Below are 16,665 nucleotides of genomic sequence, written 5' to 3'. Positions count from 1 at the left end.
CCCTGCCAAGCGATTGACACTACATGAGAATGACACGTTGATTGGTTACCGTGGTAACTGGGGAACTCGTCAGCTGTCTTGGGCCTAACTATGCCATTAAAAAAGAGGCATCCCTGATGCCGGAGAGCAAAGATTCTTCCACTTGAAATTGAATACAATGATTTCAAGTGAATCAAGCAATCACACAGAGCGGCGTGGGCAGAGCAGCCAACCGGGCATTAAGAGTGAAACACTGGGTTTTTTAAGACAAAAGGAAACACTTTAGGTCCAATTTCAAGATAGATGAATGGGGGAAAGGAGAGGAGAGGAAAGGTGGACAGGCTGGAAATTTCTGATCACGGGTCATGTGGCTCTCTGCTCTGTACTCATTGATTCATCTGCGTGGGGGGGATGGTTCTTGTTTTTAATCCAACATAGATTGTGTGCACGTGTGGACATAGACACACCCTCACACACCTTTTGGAGTATGATGTCATCTTCAGAGGGTAAACAGAACCAGCAGAACTACGAATCATTGCCGCTCTTTAGCAAATTACAGTGAAAATTAGAGTGTGAGAGAAGGATGAAGGGATGAAGTGCGGATAGAGCTGCAGAGAGAGGGAGAGAGGGAAGCTTTTCCCCAGATTACAGAGCAGCTACAGATTACGCCCAGTGGATTATGAGGGTTTGACCAAACTGAAAAAAAAAAAAGTACAGACAGAGAAACAACCAAGCCGCTCTTTAGCATGTACATGTGTTTGGACTTTTGATCATTGCACTTTCCTCCTGTCTGTTCCAATCGAGGTCATCACATTCACACGTGTGCACACGTTTCTGACATGAAACAACATTTCCTGAGTTTGGATGATAAGTTGCCTGGACTTCCTGTTTTTCTTTCTTCTCCTTGACCTCCATTAATGGCAGAGTGGAGAATCTATTTTAGATGTGTAACTGTGCCAAGTCATCCTGCTGGACCGGAGTATTAGAACACCTAGAAGCTGAAATGAGGCGTCAAGTGTTTGTGCTGATTTTCTCTTTTGTTCTTCTTTGTTTGTTTTGTCTGACCCTTCCAGAGCTCCTCGGAGCAGCAAAGAGAGTGAACGTCAACATCCAGGATGCTGATGGGTGAGGAAATTAAATCATTCTCCTGTCTGCCATTGATTATCCACTCAGTCCACTTACATTGCCGTTAGAATTGACCGCTTCAGAAACTGCCATCAAATTAACTTTATGTCTTGGGTCAGCTTTTAGCGTGCAGTCTCAGATTGCCTGGTTCTGATGAACAATGATCAGAACGATCCCTGTTCGCCGCCGCGCTGGTCTGAGCAGGAAGTGGACCCGGTATTGATGAGTTCATTTGGCTGCCAGCCTGATTGTGTGCGGAGTTCACCGTTAATGATGAAATACCTCAACTGATCTGAAAACCACCACACCAGCAGCACCAAACTCTGCTTTTGGACTGTAACAGGCATCTTGGAAAAGGCCATGATCCCATTCTGACATTGTCCTAGTATCAAATATCATCATAACTTCATAAAATGCTCAAATCCCATCATTAGCATGTAACGCAGCCTGCATTGCTCAAGCCAGAAGCTGCCTCTTATTAACTCAGGCTGTAATGCTATAGATATGGACTATATTTAGACCTGGCTGGTCGAGATTTTTCTCTGCGTGCACATGCTTGGTTTGCAATTGTGTTACGTTTGGTTCGGTCACGTAATGAAGATCTTTTTGTTACGCTGATTGGAATCAGATAATTGGAGTCAGCTCCTTGTGTAATGACTGATGATCCGTTGGTTTGTCTCCAGGGCCTGGCCCTTAAATTCACCAGGGATCTATTAGACACACACACATGCACTGTGAGTGCACGCTTGGCTCTAGGGTAGGGAGATTGCTTATTAATGGAAGTAGGTCATTTGCCCCCTCCTGTCTCTCACACAGAGCTGAGGGGCGGAGTTGCACTACGCGGGAGATTTCTTCAGCAAAGTTATACCGTGCGATTTCTTTTTTTACTGCATATGTGGATGTGTGTATTTTTGCACATAATCTGTGTCTGTGTGAAGGTTGGCGCCGCTGCACCACGCTGCTCTGAGTGGTAACAAGGAGCTGATCTCACTGCTGCTGGAGGCGCAGGCAACAGTGGATATTAAAGACCACAAAGGTACAAAACACAAGCAGATGTTGGCGATGTCATTTTGCTAACCACAAAAACTCACCGTTACCATGGAATAAAGCACAGTGGCAGCCAGGAAACAATCGCAAGTAAACAGAAAAAAAGCAAAACAACCCAGAGTACTTGTGTTCTGCTTTGCAGATGATCAAACCGCGCGATGCAATAAAAATCGGAGCCTTGAGGAGAATCAAAAGTGCCGTCGCGGTTGTTGGTTTTTGTGTGCTCAGCTCAGTAGACAAAGAAGTGAAACGTTCCAGGCACTGAGAGCCGCGTGGAAGTGGAGCGGCAAATATCTGCATTTCATACTGGCGGAATCCATAAGGAAGGAAAAGAAGAAGAGATCTGGGGACAGATGGGAGATTTAATCCCTCCAGTAGCAGGGACCAGTTGAATTCCAGCTTTACCAGTTATGTCTGGAAATACTAGGTCATACCAACTGCCCTCACCATCCTGATAGGGGGAACAATTCCTTCATTGCCTCCATTATTGTTCACTGCTTCTGACCATCCTCTTAAAAGTCACAACCCCGAACTTCCTGTCTTATTTCCACTTGGCCTCCACACGGAAGGTTTTTATGGCTTTGTTTTGTTATCATCAGCAACATTCTGCGAGACCTTTGTTGTCATGCGAACACAAAAATAAACCTCCTTAATCTGAACGTGCACTGGTATTTCACAAATCCATCTGAAGTGGGCTGGTGTCACCTCAACAAGGTGAGCCGGAAATCTGCACTTCCTGAAGAGCGATTCCACTGCTCTCACGCTCTTTATTCTGCAGTTTTCTCATAGGGGCTCGGGTTGATGCCCTGATAAAAACATGCTTGCGTGTCTGATGAAATGGTCGGACAAACTTCCTGCAGGATTTGGCTGCAATGCCCAGTTTCCTGCGAAGATCTTGTCATCCAGAGAAGGAATTATGGCCATGAACTTTGGCTCAGAGCATTTCATTATGTTTGATAATCTAGTCTAACATGCACAAAATATGATGCTCCTCCGTTGATTATCATGTTTAAATTTTAAATAAATGGTAAATATTTTTGCCTGCTTGTTTACGTCCACGGAAACAATATTGGAATTTATGTATTTGCATGTGCTCTGCGTGTCTCTTTATGTGTTTGCACGTGTGTGTTGTCGTGTGTACGTTTTGCTGTGTTGTCATGTGGGGCTGTGTGCTCTGGTGTGTGGTCTGGTGTGTGTGTTTTGTGTAGGGATGCGTCCTCTGCATTACGCTGCATGGCAGGGGAGGACAGAACCAATGAAAATGCTGCTGAAGGCGGGCTCCTCCGTCAACGGGCAGTCAGACGAAGGACAGATCCCTCTGCACCTGTCATCTCAGCATGGACACTACGACGGGGTAACTGTGTGTGTTCTGTGCGTGATGCGAGGTGTGTTTATCTGTTGCGTGCGCTCAGTGATGCATGTGGGACCTGTGGTTGTGACAAGTTCAAACATTCAGAAGCAACGTCTGGGGATTCTGCGTGCTGCCTGTGGAGGTGACCGTGTGTTTGCGTTGCAGACGGAGATGCTGCTGCAGCACCAGTCGAACCCCTGCATCTCCGATTCAGCTGGGAAAACGCCACTCGACCTCGCCTGTGAATTCGGACGCGTTGCGGTGAGTGTCTTTTACCCGGATGTAGTCAAGCCCACAGGAGAAAATAAAACAAGAAAAGGAGCTGAGACAGACAGTCATTGGGGTTTAGCCACATAAATGCAGTTTGATGAAACAGAAGGGAAATGAAACTCCGCAGTCTTACAAAAAAGTAATAAAAATGCAGCAAAAAATCGTTAATGTCTCCATAGTCCTGTGAAACAGTTTGAGCCTCTTAAAGCTGTGATATTTAAACTTTTAGCATTTAAAATCACTTATTTTTAGTCATAAAACACTCTTTTGTTGCCGCCCCATGTTCATGTGTTTAGACATGTATTTTTATCCCCATACAATAATGAGTGTGAAAAACAAAACTGTGTGTGTGTGTGTTTGTGTGTATGTGTGGGAGGCAGGCTCATTATCTTCCGTTCTGTTGCCAGATGATTAAAATTCATGAAATTAAAATCCAGTTTAAATATCACATCCAAACTATCGCGAGCTGTCCCCCATTGCTCTAAACAATTGTTCCATTCCAAAATCTGCAAATTCAATTTAACCTTCCAGCCAACATTAAACACTCCCACTGCACCCACGAGCCTGCTGGAAGGTGATTTTGGTGTCTCAGCGTGTTTATTGTCGTTCACTTGGCTGCGTCTCTGGTTGCAGGTGGTCCAGCTCCTGCTCAGCAGCAACATGTGTGCAGCCATGTTGGAACCAAAACCCTCCGACCCCAACGGCGTCTCACCTCTCCATCTGGCTGCCAAGAACGGACACATTGATGTCATACGGTGTGAAACCCCTTCTCCCTCCTTTCTTTCGCCTGTCCTGATATTCGAGTGGTAGAAATCCTCTCCAGGTGAGAGGAATGAACCTAAAATGTGCACTGCTCTGTTGCAGATTGCTAATTCAGGCTGGTATAGACATCAACAGACAGTCGGAGTCTGGAACAGCACTGCATCAGGCTGCACTCTGTGGGAAGACGGAGGTGGTCCGCTTGCTGCTGGATGTAAGTCCATCTGCCTGTCTCGCTCTCCGCCTGTGTGTCTGTTGATTGCGTTGACCAAGAGCAACTGTTGTTGAATCCTTTGAGCCCCAACTGAGCAACTTCCCACCTCAGCACTTGGCATCCGTCCCATGGAGCTGTGTGATGAAGCCAGCAGGATGTTAGCTTCTTTCTTGTCTGCAGCATTCTGGCCGCCATCCCAGCTCTCGTGTGTGTCCTTTTGTTCTTTTTTTGTCACCTTTAAATGAGTTTGCAGACCAGAATGCAGATGAGATGAGTAATCATCTGAGGATTTTAAAGTAGTTCTCTTCATTGCTCCATACTTGTGTTGTGTTGTGTACTGCCGTCAAAATGGCAGGACACGAATGTGGATTAATGGACAAAGTGACTTCGGATCCGAAGCTCGAGGGTTTGAATCCCTTCATGGTGTTTGGTGGAGCAGTTTTTTTGAAAATCATGTTCCAGGTGACAGAAGTGATGAATGGTGTTGTGACTGTCTCCTTGAAGGAGTCAAACAACTCTCTATTTGCCGTCTAATCGTCTAAGTGCCGCTCGACAGCCTCTGTGCCGCACTGTTATGTCGCACATCAGGTGTCTTCAGTGAGCAGAGGTAGAGACATTCTTCCTGCAGCTGCTCTTTCCGGATGTTGATGTCCAGGCATTTAAAATCTGCGTTTGACCTCTCATTATCTCACCTTGTCATCACGTTAAGGTCATACCGGATGAGGTGTAAATGGGGGTTGAAACATCTGGACAGGGATCCTAGGACACTGTTGGTAGTGGCTGGCAGTTGTTGTCTAAGGCCACTGTCTGTTTACAATTCTGTATTTTAGCTGAACACAAACCATCCATCTTCGCTGCCCTAAATGCAACCATGTGCGTCCTCAATGTGTGCATGTGGTTTCACTCTTCAACTCGGATATTTCTGTCCTCTCCCATCCAGAGCGGCATCAGTGCAGGCGTGAGAAACACCATGAGTCAAACAGCTCTGGACATTGTTAACCAGTTCACCACCACGCAGGCCAGCCGAGAGATTAAACAACTTCTGAGGGGTGAGATCGTCAGCGCAAACACGCGAAAGGAAAAAAATCCTGTGTGTCTTAAATCTCTGATGGCAGACACGATGCAGGAAGCGTCTCAGATTTAACCTCACTCACTGAAATGTACTCCCATTTCTTTGGCTCCTCCTCCTCCAGCTCTGTGTTCTGCATCCATGCAAGTGTGAAAATCTCTGCTGACAGTCACTATCCCCTCTTTTCTAGATGCTTCAGCTGCGATGCAAGTACGCGCACTAAAGGATTACTGCAACAACTACGACCTCACAAGCCTCAACGTTAAAGCTGGCGACATTATCACGGTATATCACGGGTGTTATAATGTAGATGTAGCATGACCGGCTACAGAAATCCGTCTTTCCACCGACGTAATTTGGGTCCTTAGTGGATCATGGGTTTGAGTCAACACTGTAGAATGAAATATAGTCGCAGCCCCAAAACCCAGCATGTGTGTTGATGAGAATATGTGGCCCAACAGACAAGGATGTTAGGATAACACCTTTGGAGTATCGTCAGAATTTAAAAAAAAGCAGTGTTAAAGGGCACTGGTATCAGCATAACAGCTGTTTAAGCCACTCTAAATCGACCTGGTCCTACTCACTGGTTGCTAGGGGTGCCAAATGGCAGACCGCGTGGCCTAATGGATAAGGCGTCTAACTTCGAATTAGAAGACTGAGGGTTTGAGTCCCTTCGTGGTTGACAGATGTTTCACTACTCAACATGTCCCTAGTAACCTAAATGATGGTGCATTTTGCTTGAGTTCCTGTAGATCTAAAGGTTGAGTTTGTTGGTTTTTTAAATTAGTGAAAAGGAAACTTTGGTTTGTTTGCATGCTAACATATAATAGCCATTGCTCATTCCTAAATGAATGAAGAACCTTTGACCTTTCCAACTTGGCTTACTGTTTATACAACCAGGTCTTCCAAAGCCACAGTTTTCTCTTCATGGCTGATTGTTGAGGTCGACTCAATTGAGGGGAGATAAATTTTAGTGTAGCTTGGAATTTTTATCTGTGCATAACTGTTGGCAGGTTTTGGAACAGCATTCTGACGGGAGATGGAAAGGCTGCATTCATGACAATCGCACAGGAAATGACCGTGTAGGCTACTTTCCTTCCAACATGGTGGAAGTCATCAAGAGGGCAGGTGACAACCCACATCACAGCTATGTCTCTGTGCGTGTGTGCCTGTGTGTGTGTGGGAGGATGTGTACATATTTGCATGTGTGTGAGTTCTGCAGCTGCTGTAGATAGAGCTGTGTTAGCGAGCCGCGGCATCATCATCAGCCTCTTTGGGAAGCCCACCCATCTCCCTCACCTGTCAATCATTGCCATCGATCAGACGCTGGTCGTCAATGGCTGTCAACCCTGCTCCCTCCTCTCTTCCTCTTAACTCGTGCTCCTTCTGTTACCATTCCTGATCACTAACCAGCCGTGGGGGCATCACTAAAAAGTGACACTTGTGCCAGTCTGTGTATTTTAGGAAGTTTCTCAGCAGAGATGCTTATTTCCTAAGAAATGGGCACCATCTAAATTTGGATTTTTGGCATGTTGACGTCACTTGGTAGTGTACACCCCTGCTCTCAGTTCTGCTTTTGTTCACATTCTTAATTTTGGTGTATTTCTAAAGTGTACTATAATTTTATTTATATTTATAGATATATTCCTTGTGGATATATGGATGTGTTAATTTTCTCCTATTTTGATTTTAACCACTTACTGTGTTTTTTCACTTTTTACTAGTTTTGTTTTACATTGACTGATCAGTTGTTGTGTTGTTGTTGTTGTTGTTTTGCGCCTCCCTCCTCCGGGCTCTTGCCCAGGTTACTCCCCTTCCCAGCAGTGCCACACCCTCCTACTCCGCAGGCCTAACCCCTGTCCCATTGCGTCGATCAACGGAAACTCGTACCCCCCCACCAAAGTCCTCCCCCTGCATCTTCCGTCCCCTCCTCCCTCTCACCACAGCACACAATCCCTCCCTCGGTTCTCCTCCTTCGGGTACGTTCCTCTTCCCATCTCTCCTCCTTCTCTGTCTACTCCTCCTCCTCCTCCCCCTCTTCCTCCTCCTCTGTCCACTTCTGAGGAGCGGCAGAATCAGACAGGTACATACTGTAAATACAGTAGAATCACTGCAAATCATATAAATAAGAGCACACGGTTACACACTGTTTGATAAGACCCCACACAGATAAGAGTATATGTGCGTGCGTGCATGTGTGTGTGTGTGTGTGTGTGTGTGTGTGCATGTGTAAAGTTGCAGAAAGTTCAAAATATTTTTTTACTTTCTTGGACTGGGAAATTAGAATAATAATATACTACTACTACTAATAATAATAAATTATTGTTGTTACTATTGTTATAGCACGGGATCACAACGCAATTGTGAAAGTAAAAGAATGTGAAACCTTTCTGGCTCCATTGTGTTCTAGATGGCTATATTTGCAGATATGACAAACATTCCCATTGTTTTTACATATTTCTTTACAATTTATTATTATTTTTAGTAGAATCTCTGTGTTTATAACTGTGCTCAATGTGTGTTACTATACATGTTTAGACATGTGTGTACGAGTGCATGTGTGTAGAGTACATACATGAGGTCAGAGACAGAAAACAGCTTTGAAATCACAAAATACTGAAATTGTGTGTGTGTGTGTGTGTGTGTGTGTGTGTGTGTGACACAGGTTCACGTACAGCAGAGCCAAGTCCTCAAGGTTCTCCGACTCTGGGACAGCAGAGCAGCACCAGTGAAGACATCTGGGTTCTACGCAAACCACTGGCAGGTAAAAGAAGGCGCGAAAGCTGTTGTTTTCCTTTGAGCCTTAACTGAAATCTGTTTGTCTCTGTTTGTTTGTTTGGAGGTGGGGAGCGGAGCGGCAGCGTGGGTAGCATTGGAAGTCTCCGTTCATCCAGCAGCTTGCAGAATTCTGGAAACACACATGTCCTGACCACGCCTGCACCCAGTCCTCATCCGGCAAACACGCCAGGAGGGGTCAACACGCATGGGCTCAACGCTCCAGGCCTGCATGCACAGGCCGAAGGCGTAAAAGTAAGAGACATCGGGCATCTATTTGAATTCATTTGTTCATGCCTGCTGCTTGCAAACCTTCCTGGAAACAGCAACAAGTTTCCAGTAAACAGAACATTTTGCTAACCACAATTTTGTTTCCTGGACAGGTGTTCGTTCATCTGCCAATGAAAGAAGTATTATTTTTAAAACAATAGTGTACAGAGACAAAATAGACACACTTGTCTTGTTTAACTGCAGGCAGGAGGAAATGGCACAAGTCAGACTCTGTTTATATTACTGTATGTACACTGAGCTTACACACCTCTGGGATCTGAATCATCCTCCCTGAGTAGATGCATCATTGTGCAAATGTGCATATTTGTGTGTGTGTGTGTGTGTGAACACACTTCTCTTGTGTGTTTTCCTGTTTAGCTCCTGGCCACGGTGCTGTCTCAGTCTGTTAAAGCCAAGGAACATCTTCTGGAGCAGTCACAGTCTGTTGAGCAGTCAGCAAGTAAGAGAACGCCCTCACCACAAAGTCATCGTTTCTGATTCAAGTTTCCTCTCTGGTCCTTCGATAACTGCTGTACTGGTGGCTGACAATTTAAAAGAAAAAAAATCAGGGTTCTTCACAGTTCAACAGGTGCCTCAGGGTGTATTTGGATTGGTGTATAGATGTTTTTTCTCATTTTTTTCCCAACCTGCTTCTCTAAAGACCAGCTGTCTGTTTATATCAGATGCAAGCAGTACTTCCTGCTCCCAAGCTTGTAAAATAGTGATTTGAATCATATATTATTTATAAATGTTCTGTCAAATTACATTTAAAAACAGACTGTTCTTTGATGAGGTACAATCTGTTTGGCTGTCGTGAATTATTAAAACTTAGGTGCTTTCGAGCAGAATCAAAACTGATGCTTTTTCTTTTCTTCGCTGTGACATTTTCTTCCCCGCCTCCACGACAAGGTTCGTCTGCCTCCACCACTGTCCACGAGCAGCGGTCCTTTGAGCGGAAGGCAGAGGAGGATGATGGGAAAGTGAGTTTTCTTTCAACAATGAGCGCTGCCATCTCTTCTTTATGTTGCTCCTGTTTTCTCTCAAATGATATTTCAGTTTGAGAGAAAGATGCCGACCAGGGTGGGATCAGTCGGTGCTGCAAGGTACCTGAACAGATGACACCCTGAGGATCGGGCATGTGAGCGTGTCACCATGGAGACAGGCAGAATGACAGACACATCGAGGATTCGGTTGCTGTCTTGCCTTCTGTTCCCACTCCTCCACCCCCCACCCCCCCAGTCCCCACAACCTGCTGGGCACCCACATGTTGCGGTTTCGCAGTGCTGAGCTTTGGATTCTGCCTTTGTGCTAGAAATAGCTACCTAGTTTTTCTGATGTAACCACGCTGTGAAGATCAAACACAGTCTGTTAAAAACTTTGAAACGCATTTTTATTGTTCATTACTTTTCAACACAAGTGAGATGTCTTCCTCATGCGGTAGTTGATTCTTCTGTAGTTGGTGCGGTTCTTACTGGCAGGTTAGGGTTCTAGAAATATGCACAAGTAGTGTCTGCCATTAGTGGACTGTGTTTTGATCTAGAAGCAGGCAGCAGTTTTCTGTTCTCTTGTTCTGGGAAGGGACAGTAGCTCTCTGTGTTCTAGAGACAGGCACTACTTCTCTGTGTTCTGTACTCCAGAAACGGGAAATAGTTCTCTGTATTCTAGAAACAGACACTTGTTCTCTGTGTTCTAGAAGCAGGCAGTAGTGACGTGGCTGGGTGAGTTTCAGCTGCAGTTCTACACTACCCACTTCCTCACCGCGGGATATGATCTAGACACCATTAGCCGCATGACCCCTGAGGTAAGGTCATGATCCCTGACCCCCTCACGCCCCACCCTGCCCTGCCCCTTTGTCTGTCAAGGCCTCGCCAGGCACAGCTCCACTTTGACCTGGATGATCTCATCATGAACTCCATTGTGTGTGTCACCTGAACCCCTCCCAGTGTGAGTCCTGAACCAGTCACTCCTCATTCTCTGTCTGCTTCATTATATTATTTTGATTGTTTACATGCCTTTAGAATGGATGTGATGCAGAAAACTGTGTAACAGGACAGACTCTGTCCTAGGGACAGGGGCCTATCCAAAGCCCCATATACCCGTACTCATATTACAGCTCATGTGTGAATGTCAGTCATGAATTTCAGGTCCTGTTCATTAAAGAACATTTACAGTAGCCGCTAAATTCCTGATGTGACTCAATGCGCCTTGAATTCAAGGACCTGACCGCCATCGGAGTCATGAAGCCTGGACATCGAAAGAAGTTGATGTCAGAGGTCAGCAAGCTGCCCACCACCGACTGGCTGCCTGACCACAAGCCTGTAAGTTTCTAATGTGTCAGAGAAACAGAAAGGAACACACACACACACACACACCCACATGCACGCTACAGTCCTGTAGCCTGTGTGTACCTTTTAACATTTGGCTCTTGCTTGGGGGTTTTCTCCTTTAGGCCAATCTTGCAGACTGGCTGTCTCATCTGGGCCTTAGCCAGTACTACCAGGTTCTGGTGCAGAACGGGTACGAAAACATCGACTTCATTTCTGACATCAGCCTCGAGGATCTGCAGGAGATTGGCATCTCAAAGCTCGGTAAGCCAGCAGAGTGAAGATGGGAACTAAAACGTAACAGTTCATGAAACAAAGACTGTGTAGAGCATGAATATCATGTGTAAATAGGTTTTTTTTTCATTTCAGGCCATCAGAAGAAGCTGATGTTGGGAGTGAGGAGACTGAAGGAGCTACAGAGAGGCGAAATTAGCTTGGAGCCTCCTTGCAGCCCGTCTATGCCTCCATCCAGTCCAGGTGGCAGCGCAAGCTCAGAGCCCCGCAGGGAGGTGAGGAGGCAGAGAGAAGGAATCCCCAGCCCACTGGCCAAACCTCGCCCAGTTCCCACATACCCACAGACCCCTCCCCACACGCCGACCCAAACTCCACCGCAAACTCCGCCACATTTTCGCACCCAGCAGGCTTCGCCCAGGGCACGGCCACGCCCCTCCACCGGGATGGCCGCTGCAGATACTTCTGTTCCACTGCTCTGCCTCCCCGAGGAAGAACGGCGGAGAACTAACAGTCTGATTGGCTCCGACTCAGACTCTCGATATGCCACCGTGTGCCGCAGCAGCTCTGCAAATACCGCCACCCCTAATGATGTCACTTTTAACCGCAGCCAATCATCGGTCGCCCTGCGTCCTCGTCGGAAAGGTCGGCCTCCGACGCCACCTAAACGCTCTTGTTCTTCCATTACGGGGGGTGATGGGGAGGGAGACGGGCCGGAGGAGGGGCTTCTAGGACTCCCACCGTATCGAGAGCGACGAGCAAGTGACTGTGGCAGTCTGGGGTCGGCTTTAAGATCTAAGGATTCAGGAAGCCTGGAGAGATCAGAGGGAGCTTCCGGGAGCGTTCGCAGCCTGGCTGCAATGTTGGAAACGTCTCTTGGGAGCGGAGCCAAAACCCTCCCGAGGAATCTGGGCGGCAGCAGTAACTACCTACAGGTGGGTCTGTTTGTCAGGGGCATGAATGACGACGAAAGAAGCTCCGCTGCTTTCTCCCATCCTGTGCTGGTGAAGATTTTGAGGGCCAGATTCTGCTCAGCAGTGACTTGTGCTGAGGTTTCACCCCCACAGCCACCTGTCGAATCACAAGAGGAGCTCAGCCGGCTGTGAAGCTTCACTCTTTTATGGCATCGGTGTGATAAAATGACATCAGTCGTCTCTGGGGCAATCCGAGCAGAGAGTGCCTGAATTTTCAGTGCCTACCAAAACAAAGTTGAGGATCAGAGCATAATCGCGTTCCTGGATCCTACCACTAGGTGGCATTTGAGATGTTTTGGGGAGTTTGCTGTTCCTGCTGTTCCTGTTATAGCAGTGTCATCTGTAGTCTGTCTTGTGCCAACTAATCACCTATTTTGTTTATGGCTAAAATGCATATTTAAAAAATATGATTTACAGGTGAGTCCACCCACGCTTCGCCGCCAGGCAGGTGCAGGAGGTCTCGGATGTGAGGAGGATGATGTTTTGAGTCGGCGGAGGACCATCAGTGGCCCTGAAAGCCTCCCTGTTAATGAGAATGACCAGTTACCACGGGAACAAGTTCCAAAGCGACCGGAACCACGGCCCCGTTCCACTGTGGGCTCCTCTTCCTCTTCCGAGGTCACAGACGGAACGACGACGCTCCGAAGGAAGCCGAAGCCGCCGGTGACCACATCTGACGTGCCGGCATCGGAGGCTTCCACTGTTGTTACCATGACAACAGGCTCAGACACCATCCGCAGGAAACCACGGACATCTGAGCACACAGAAGGGTCCATTCAAAGCAATAACCAGTCAGACTCTGGAAAAGAAGTGCAGCAAAACGGTGGCGTGGTCCTGAGGAGAAGACCAATGTCGGAGGCCTCTGATAGGACGGAGCCCGGCCAAGAGACCTGCGAGTGGATGGAGGCTAGAAAATCCCTCAAGCCGCCGGTGTCGCCCAAACCGTCCACGGTCAGCCTGAGGAAGACTCAAGCTGACCCCCCAACGCCGACCCGCAGAGTCCCTATACCTGGGCCTGAAACTACTGAGACGGCACAGAGCCCAGGTGAGATGCAAGAGCAGTTACTCAGTTATTTTGGTTCCAGGCATTTGCTGGAAATAGTAGAGTTCACAAAAATAGTAGAGATGTTCACAGAAAAGTCCAGTGCAATAGCAAAAGAATCATGTGATATTTCTTGTCTGAACAGAACCCAAGCGTGTTCCTCCTCCTGTGTCGCCAAAACCCCGTGGACCTCCTACTGCCCCTAAACCAGGCAAAGCAATAACATCAGCAGCCATGAGCCCGTCTCCTGCTGCCACCAGCCCATCTGCATCCAGCCCCACAACAATTCCCAAATCCTCCTCTCCCTGTTCTGCTCCTCTTCCAGCTCCTGACACTCCTTCAGCCCCTTCCCTCTCTCCAGGATTCCCAGTTACCTCCCCCTCTCCGGCACAGAGCCCCTCCAGCCCCTCTCCTCACCCTGTGAAACCTCCCCGCTCCTCCATCGCCGGTCTTTCCATTGACCTGCTGGGAGGACGGGAGGTAGAGGAGGAAGAGGACAGGAGAAGAGAGGAAGAGGAGAAGAGGCTCCAGGCAGACCACAGACGTAGGAGGGAGGAGGAGGAGAGGAGGAGAGAAAGAGAGAGAAATGTTGAAGTCAAGCAGGGGGAGGAGGAGGAGGAGGTGCATCATCGTTTGGAGGAAACCAGCGCCTCCTTGGCTGCAGCGGTGGAGGCTGTGGAGCACAAAATCAAAGAGGAGGATGCTGAGAATGAGTAAGTTTTATTTGTCGTGTAAGAAGCACTGAAACCACACAGTGATTCACGCTCAAGTCACAACCCAAAAACTGGAGCTGCATAAAGAAATATCAAGATTCTGTTCGCCCGATCAACCTTTTCCTCTGGTTTTTCAGTTGATGGGTGTATTATGAGAGCACATTTTGTAGATTTGGTGACTATTGACGTGAGTAAAGTACAACATTTGGATAAATATTTGAGTTAACAGTGTAAGACCTAACAAATGTAAAAAAAACCTTAAATGTCTTAAATGGTTTCACTCTCGATTCTGTGAAACCTGTGGTTTCTGTGGAAACAGGTTTCTTGGAACTAAACCAGTCAACAGTGTCTGTTTACATGGTGAAAAACAACACATTAGATTTCCTGGATTTGCTATAATTTTTGCTCAAGAGCCCCCTGACACGGTATTTTAGGTTCCAGTAACTTGATGTTGCGTCATTGAGATTTTAGGACTGAAATATATCAAATGGAAACTGTGGAGAAAGCGTGAAAGCTACAGTAATGAATCTAAAGTTAATGGAGGGATGGATGGATGCTAATAAAGAACTGTTGTGACATTCCTCTTCGTAGTAAGAAGACTACAGTGTCCATCCTGGACGACATCGGAAGCATGTTTGACGACTTGGCAGACCAACTGGATGCAATGTTGGACTGATCTCCTGCCAGCATTGACCACCCCCACCCCCCCCTTCCCCTCCCTTTCCTCTACCATACGTAGGTGTGTGAAGAAAACTCTCTTGATGCTCAATGCTGGTGCTCTTAGCTGTCCGTGTGTCCGAGCGTATGTCCCTCCAGCTGGAACGCTTCTCGTGTAGCCTTGTAAAATATGTCGAGGAGGGAAGTCCTATGTGGCCTGATGCAGAATGCCTCTCAACATGGGGAGGCTGCTCCCACACAACCTGTGACCTCCGCAGCCCAGCAAGTCACCATTGCCGCCACCGCCCAGCCTCCGAGCGCTGCGCACATCAAGAAGCACAATCGTTTGTGTCGTTTCATCTCTACGGACTGTGGCAGAGATCCTAACTCAGTCTGGCAGGCAGGCAGACAGACTGACAGATAGATCAGCATATTGCTTGCAAAAATGAAGGTTTAATGGTTTACTGGCTGACAGACAGGCAGGTAGACAGAAAAGGCACATGCAGATGAGAATTTTTAAAAGCACAAAGACAGACAGGCCGCTTTATGGATCTGTCTGACTTCTGAGATGTCAAAAGCATTTATTTTGCAGAAGAATCTATTTGTCTCCTGTATGAGTGGAGGACTATGGTTAGCCAGACTTCCTGACCCACGTGTTGTCTCTCCTCACAGTGTTGTTGTTGCTGTTGTTGTCGTTACAACCCCGTCTGATGCTCATGTCAGTGCCCCCCACCCCCACTCGTGCAATAGTTATTCTAATGATCAGAACGATGATGTAGACGCATGTCCGTGGACTTTAACACGCACACAAACACACACACACACACACACACTTAAACATATAAATGTTCATTACATTGATTGTAATCATGATTGTGCTCTGCTTTGTCAGCGGAGGTTGTCTGAAAATGGTCTGACACATTTACACACATTAACATGCAACATGCACATACTGGTATAAAAAGCACTCTCATGCGGTGTATCCCTTTGTCCTGCTGCAGTGAACTGTGTTTTTAAAAGATAATCCTATATTTCAATGCTATATGTAGTACATCCAGTATACATACAGAGTTTATATTATACAGTATCTGGGTATATGAACTGTTAGAGCTCCCTCTAGTGTTGGTTAGTGGAACTGTTTCCATTCCGCCTTCCTATCTGTTTCCGCCTCTGTTCATTTGTCAACTCTGCATCTCTTTGTGCCTTGGTAGTGTTCTTTCATAATTTCATTGTATTTTGTCTTTTGTTTTCTTTATATTTATTCCACATTGGATTCTTTTTTCCCCGTCTGCTTACGTGTTACAAGTAGCATTTGGGTTGACCTGTAAGTTCTATACAGTATGTTCCTTAAAATCAATAATCCTGTTTACAGTCCTCCTGTATTAATTCAAAAGCTGTGTACAAGCCTATTGCAACCCCTTTCCCTCATCCTGGTTGTGGGCTTTTTCCAGATCTCAGTGGTTACCCATGTAGGTCAGACAGTGGATCAACCAATTGTTCATCCCAACAAAGAGTCCACTTGTATTTTTATGCTCTTTGAAAACAAAGATATATTTGAGGGACAGATGATTCTGTGTGAATAAGTAAAATAATGTTAAATAACTTCAGACTTTGAATTAAGGTGAGCTGACTGAGCCTGTACATTGATGGTTGAGTTCTGGATGTGTTGTGATGGCTGTTGTGTCATGGTTGGGTTTAAATTCTATTTCTGCTGTGAAGATTCATTTCTGTACAGCTGTGATCAGAATAAATGTGTAAATTAAACCGGAAGTGACTGGTAGAAGAGTGATTCTTTAAAAAAAAAATACGTTGGGATAATGTACTTTAAAATCAACAGCGGGTACATGGTTTTTTTTGCAGAATGC

At 46.5% G+C, this 16,665-nt stretch overlaps 1 protein-coding gene across 5 annotated transcripts in view; it reads left to right on the top strand.

The window, feature by feature from the left end:
- LOC101065691 (caskin-1) overlaps positions 1 to 15,640 on the top strand; it is a 20,041-nt gene extending 4,401 nt beyond the window's left edge. The window contains exons 2-21 of one of the 5 annotated variants that reach the window (XM_029851201.1): positions 1,053 to 1,104; positions 2,043 to 2,140; positions 3,360 to 3,505; positions 3,668 to 3,763; positions 4,406 to 4,527; positions 4,637 to 4,745; positions 5,686 to 5,794; positions 6,005 to 6,099; positions 6,828 to 6,942; positions 8,480 to 8,578; positions 8,657 to 8,844; positions 9,238 to 9,319; positions 9,769 to 9,839; positions 10,556 to 10,660; positions 11,076 to 11,177; positions 11,309 to 11,447; positions 11,553 to 12,349; positions 12,806 to 13,433; positions 13,576 to 14,143; positions 14,735 to 15,640. In XM_029851201.1, the coding sequence (XP_029707061.1) occupies positions 1,053 to 1,104; positions 2,043 to 2,140; positions 3,360 to 3,505; positions 3,668 to 3,763; positions 4,406 to 4,527; positions 4,637 to 4,745; positions 5,686 to 5,794; positions 6,005 to 6,099; positions 6,828 to 6,942; positions 8,480 to 8,578; positions 8,657 to 8,844; positions 9,238 to 9,319; positions 9,769 to 9,839; positions 10,556 to 10,660; positions 11,076 to 11,177; positions 11,309 to 11,447; positions 11,553 to 12,349; positions 12,806 to 13,433; positions 13,576 to 14,143; positions 14,735 to 14,819 (3,806 nt within the window). In that variant the 3' untranslated portion in view covers positions 14,820 to 15,640. Of the gene's footprint in view, positions 1 to 1,052; positions 1,105 to 2,042; positions 2,141 to 3,359; positions 3,506 to 3,667; positions 3,764 to 4,405; positions 4,528 to 4,636; positions 4,746 to 5,685; positions 5,795 to 6,004; positions 6,100 to 6,827; positions 6,943 to 8,479; positions 8,579 to 8,656; positions 8,845 to 9,237; positions 9,320 to 9,768; positions 9,840 to 10,552; positions 10,661 to 11,075; positions 11,178 to 11,308; positions 11,448 to 11,552; positions 12,350 to 12,805; positions 13,434 to 13,575; positions 14,144 to 14,734 lie in introns of those variants that run through there. The other 4 variants (XM_029851204.1, XM_011612865.2, XM_029851202.1 and 1 more) reach the window with 4 other exon arrangements.
- The last annotated feature ends 1,025 nt before the right edge of the window (positions 15,641 to 16,665 follow it).

Source organism: Takifugu rubripes, chromosome 17, assembly GCF_901000725.2.
Source record: "Takifugu rubripes chromosome 17, fTakRub1.2, whole genome shotgun sequence".
In the NCBI taxonomy this organism is placed as follows: domain Eukaryota; kingdom Metazoa; phylum Chordata; class Actinopteri; order Tetraodontiformes; family Tetraodontidae; genus Takifugu; species Takifugu rubripes.
The sequence above is the reverse complement of the archived record's forward strand: the minus strand, read 5'-3'. Positions and strand labels throughout refer to the sequence as shown.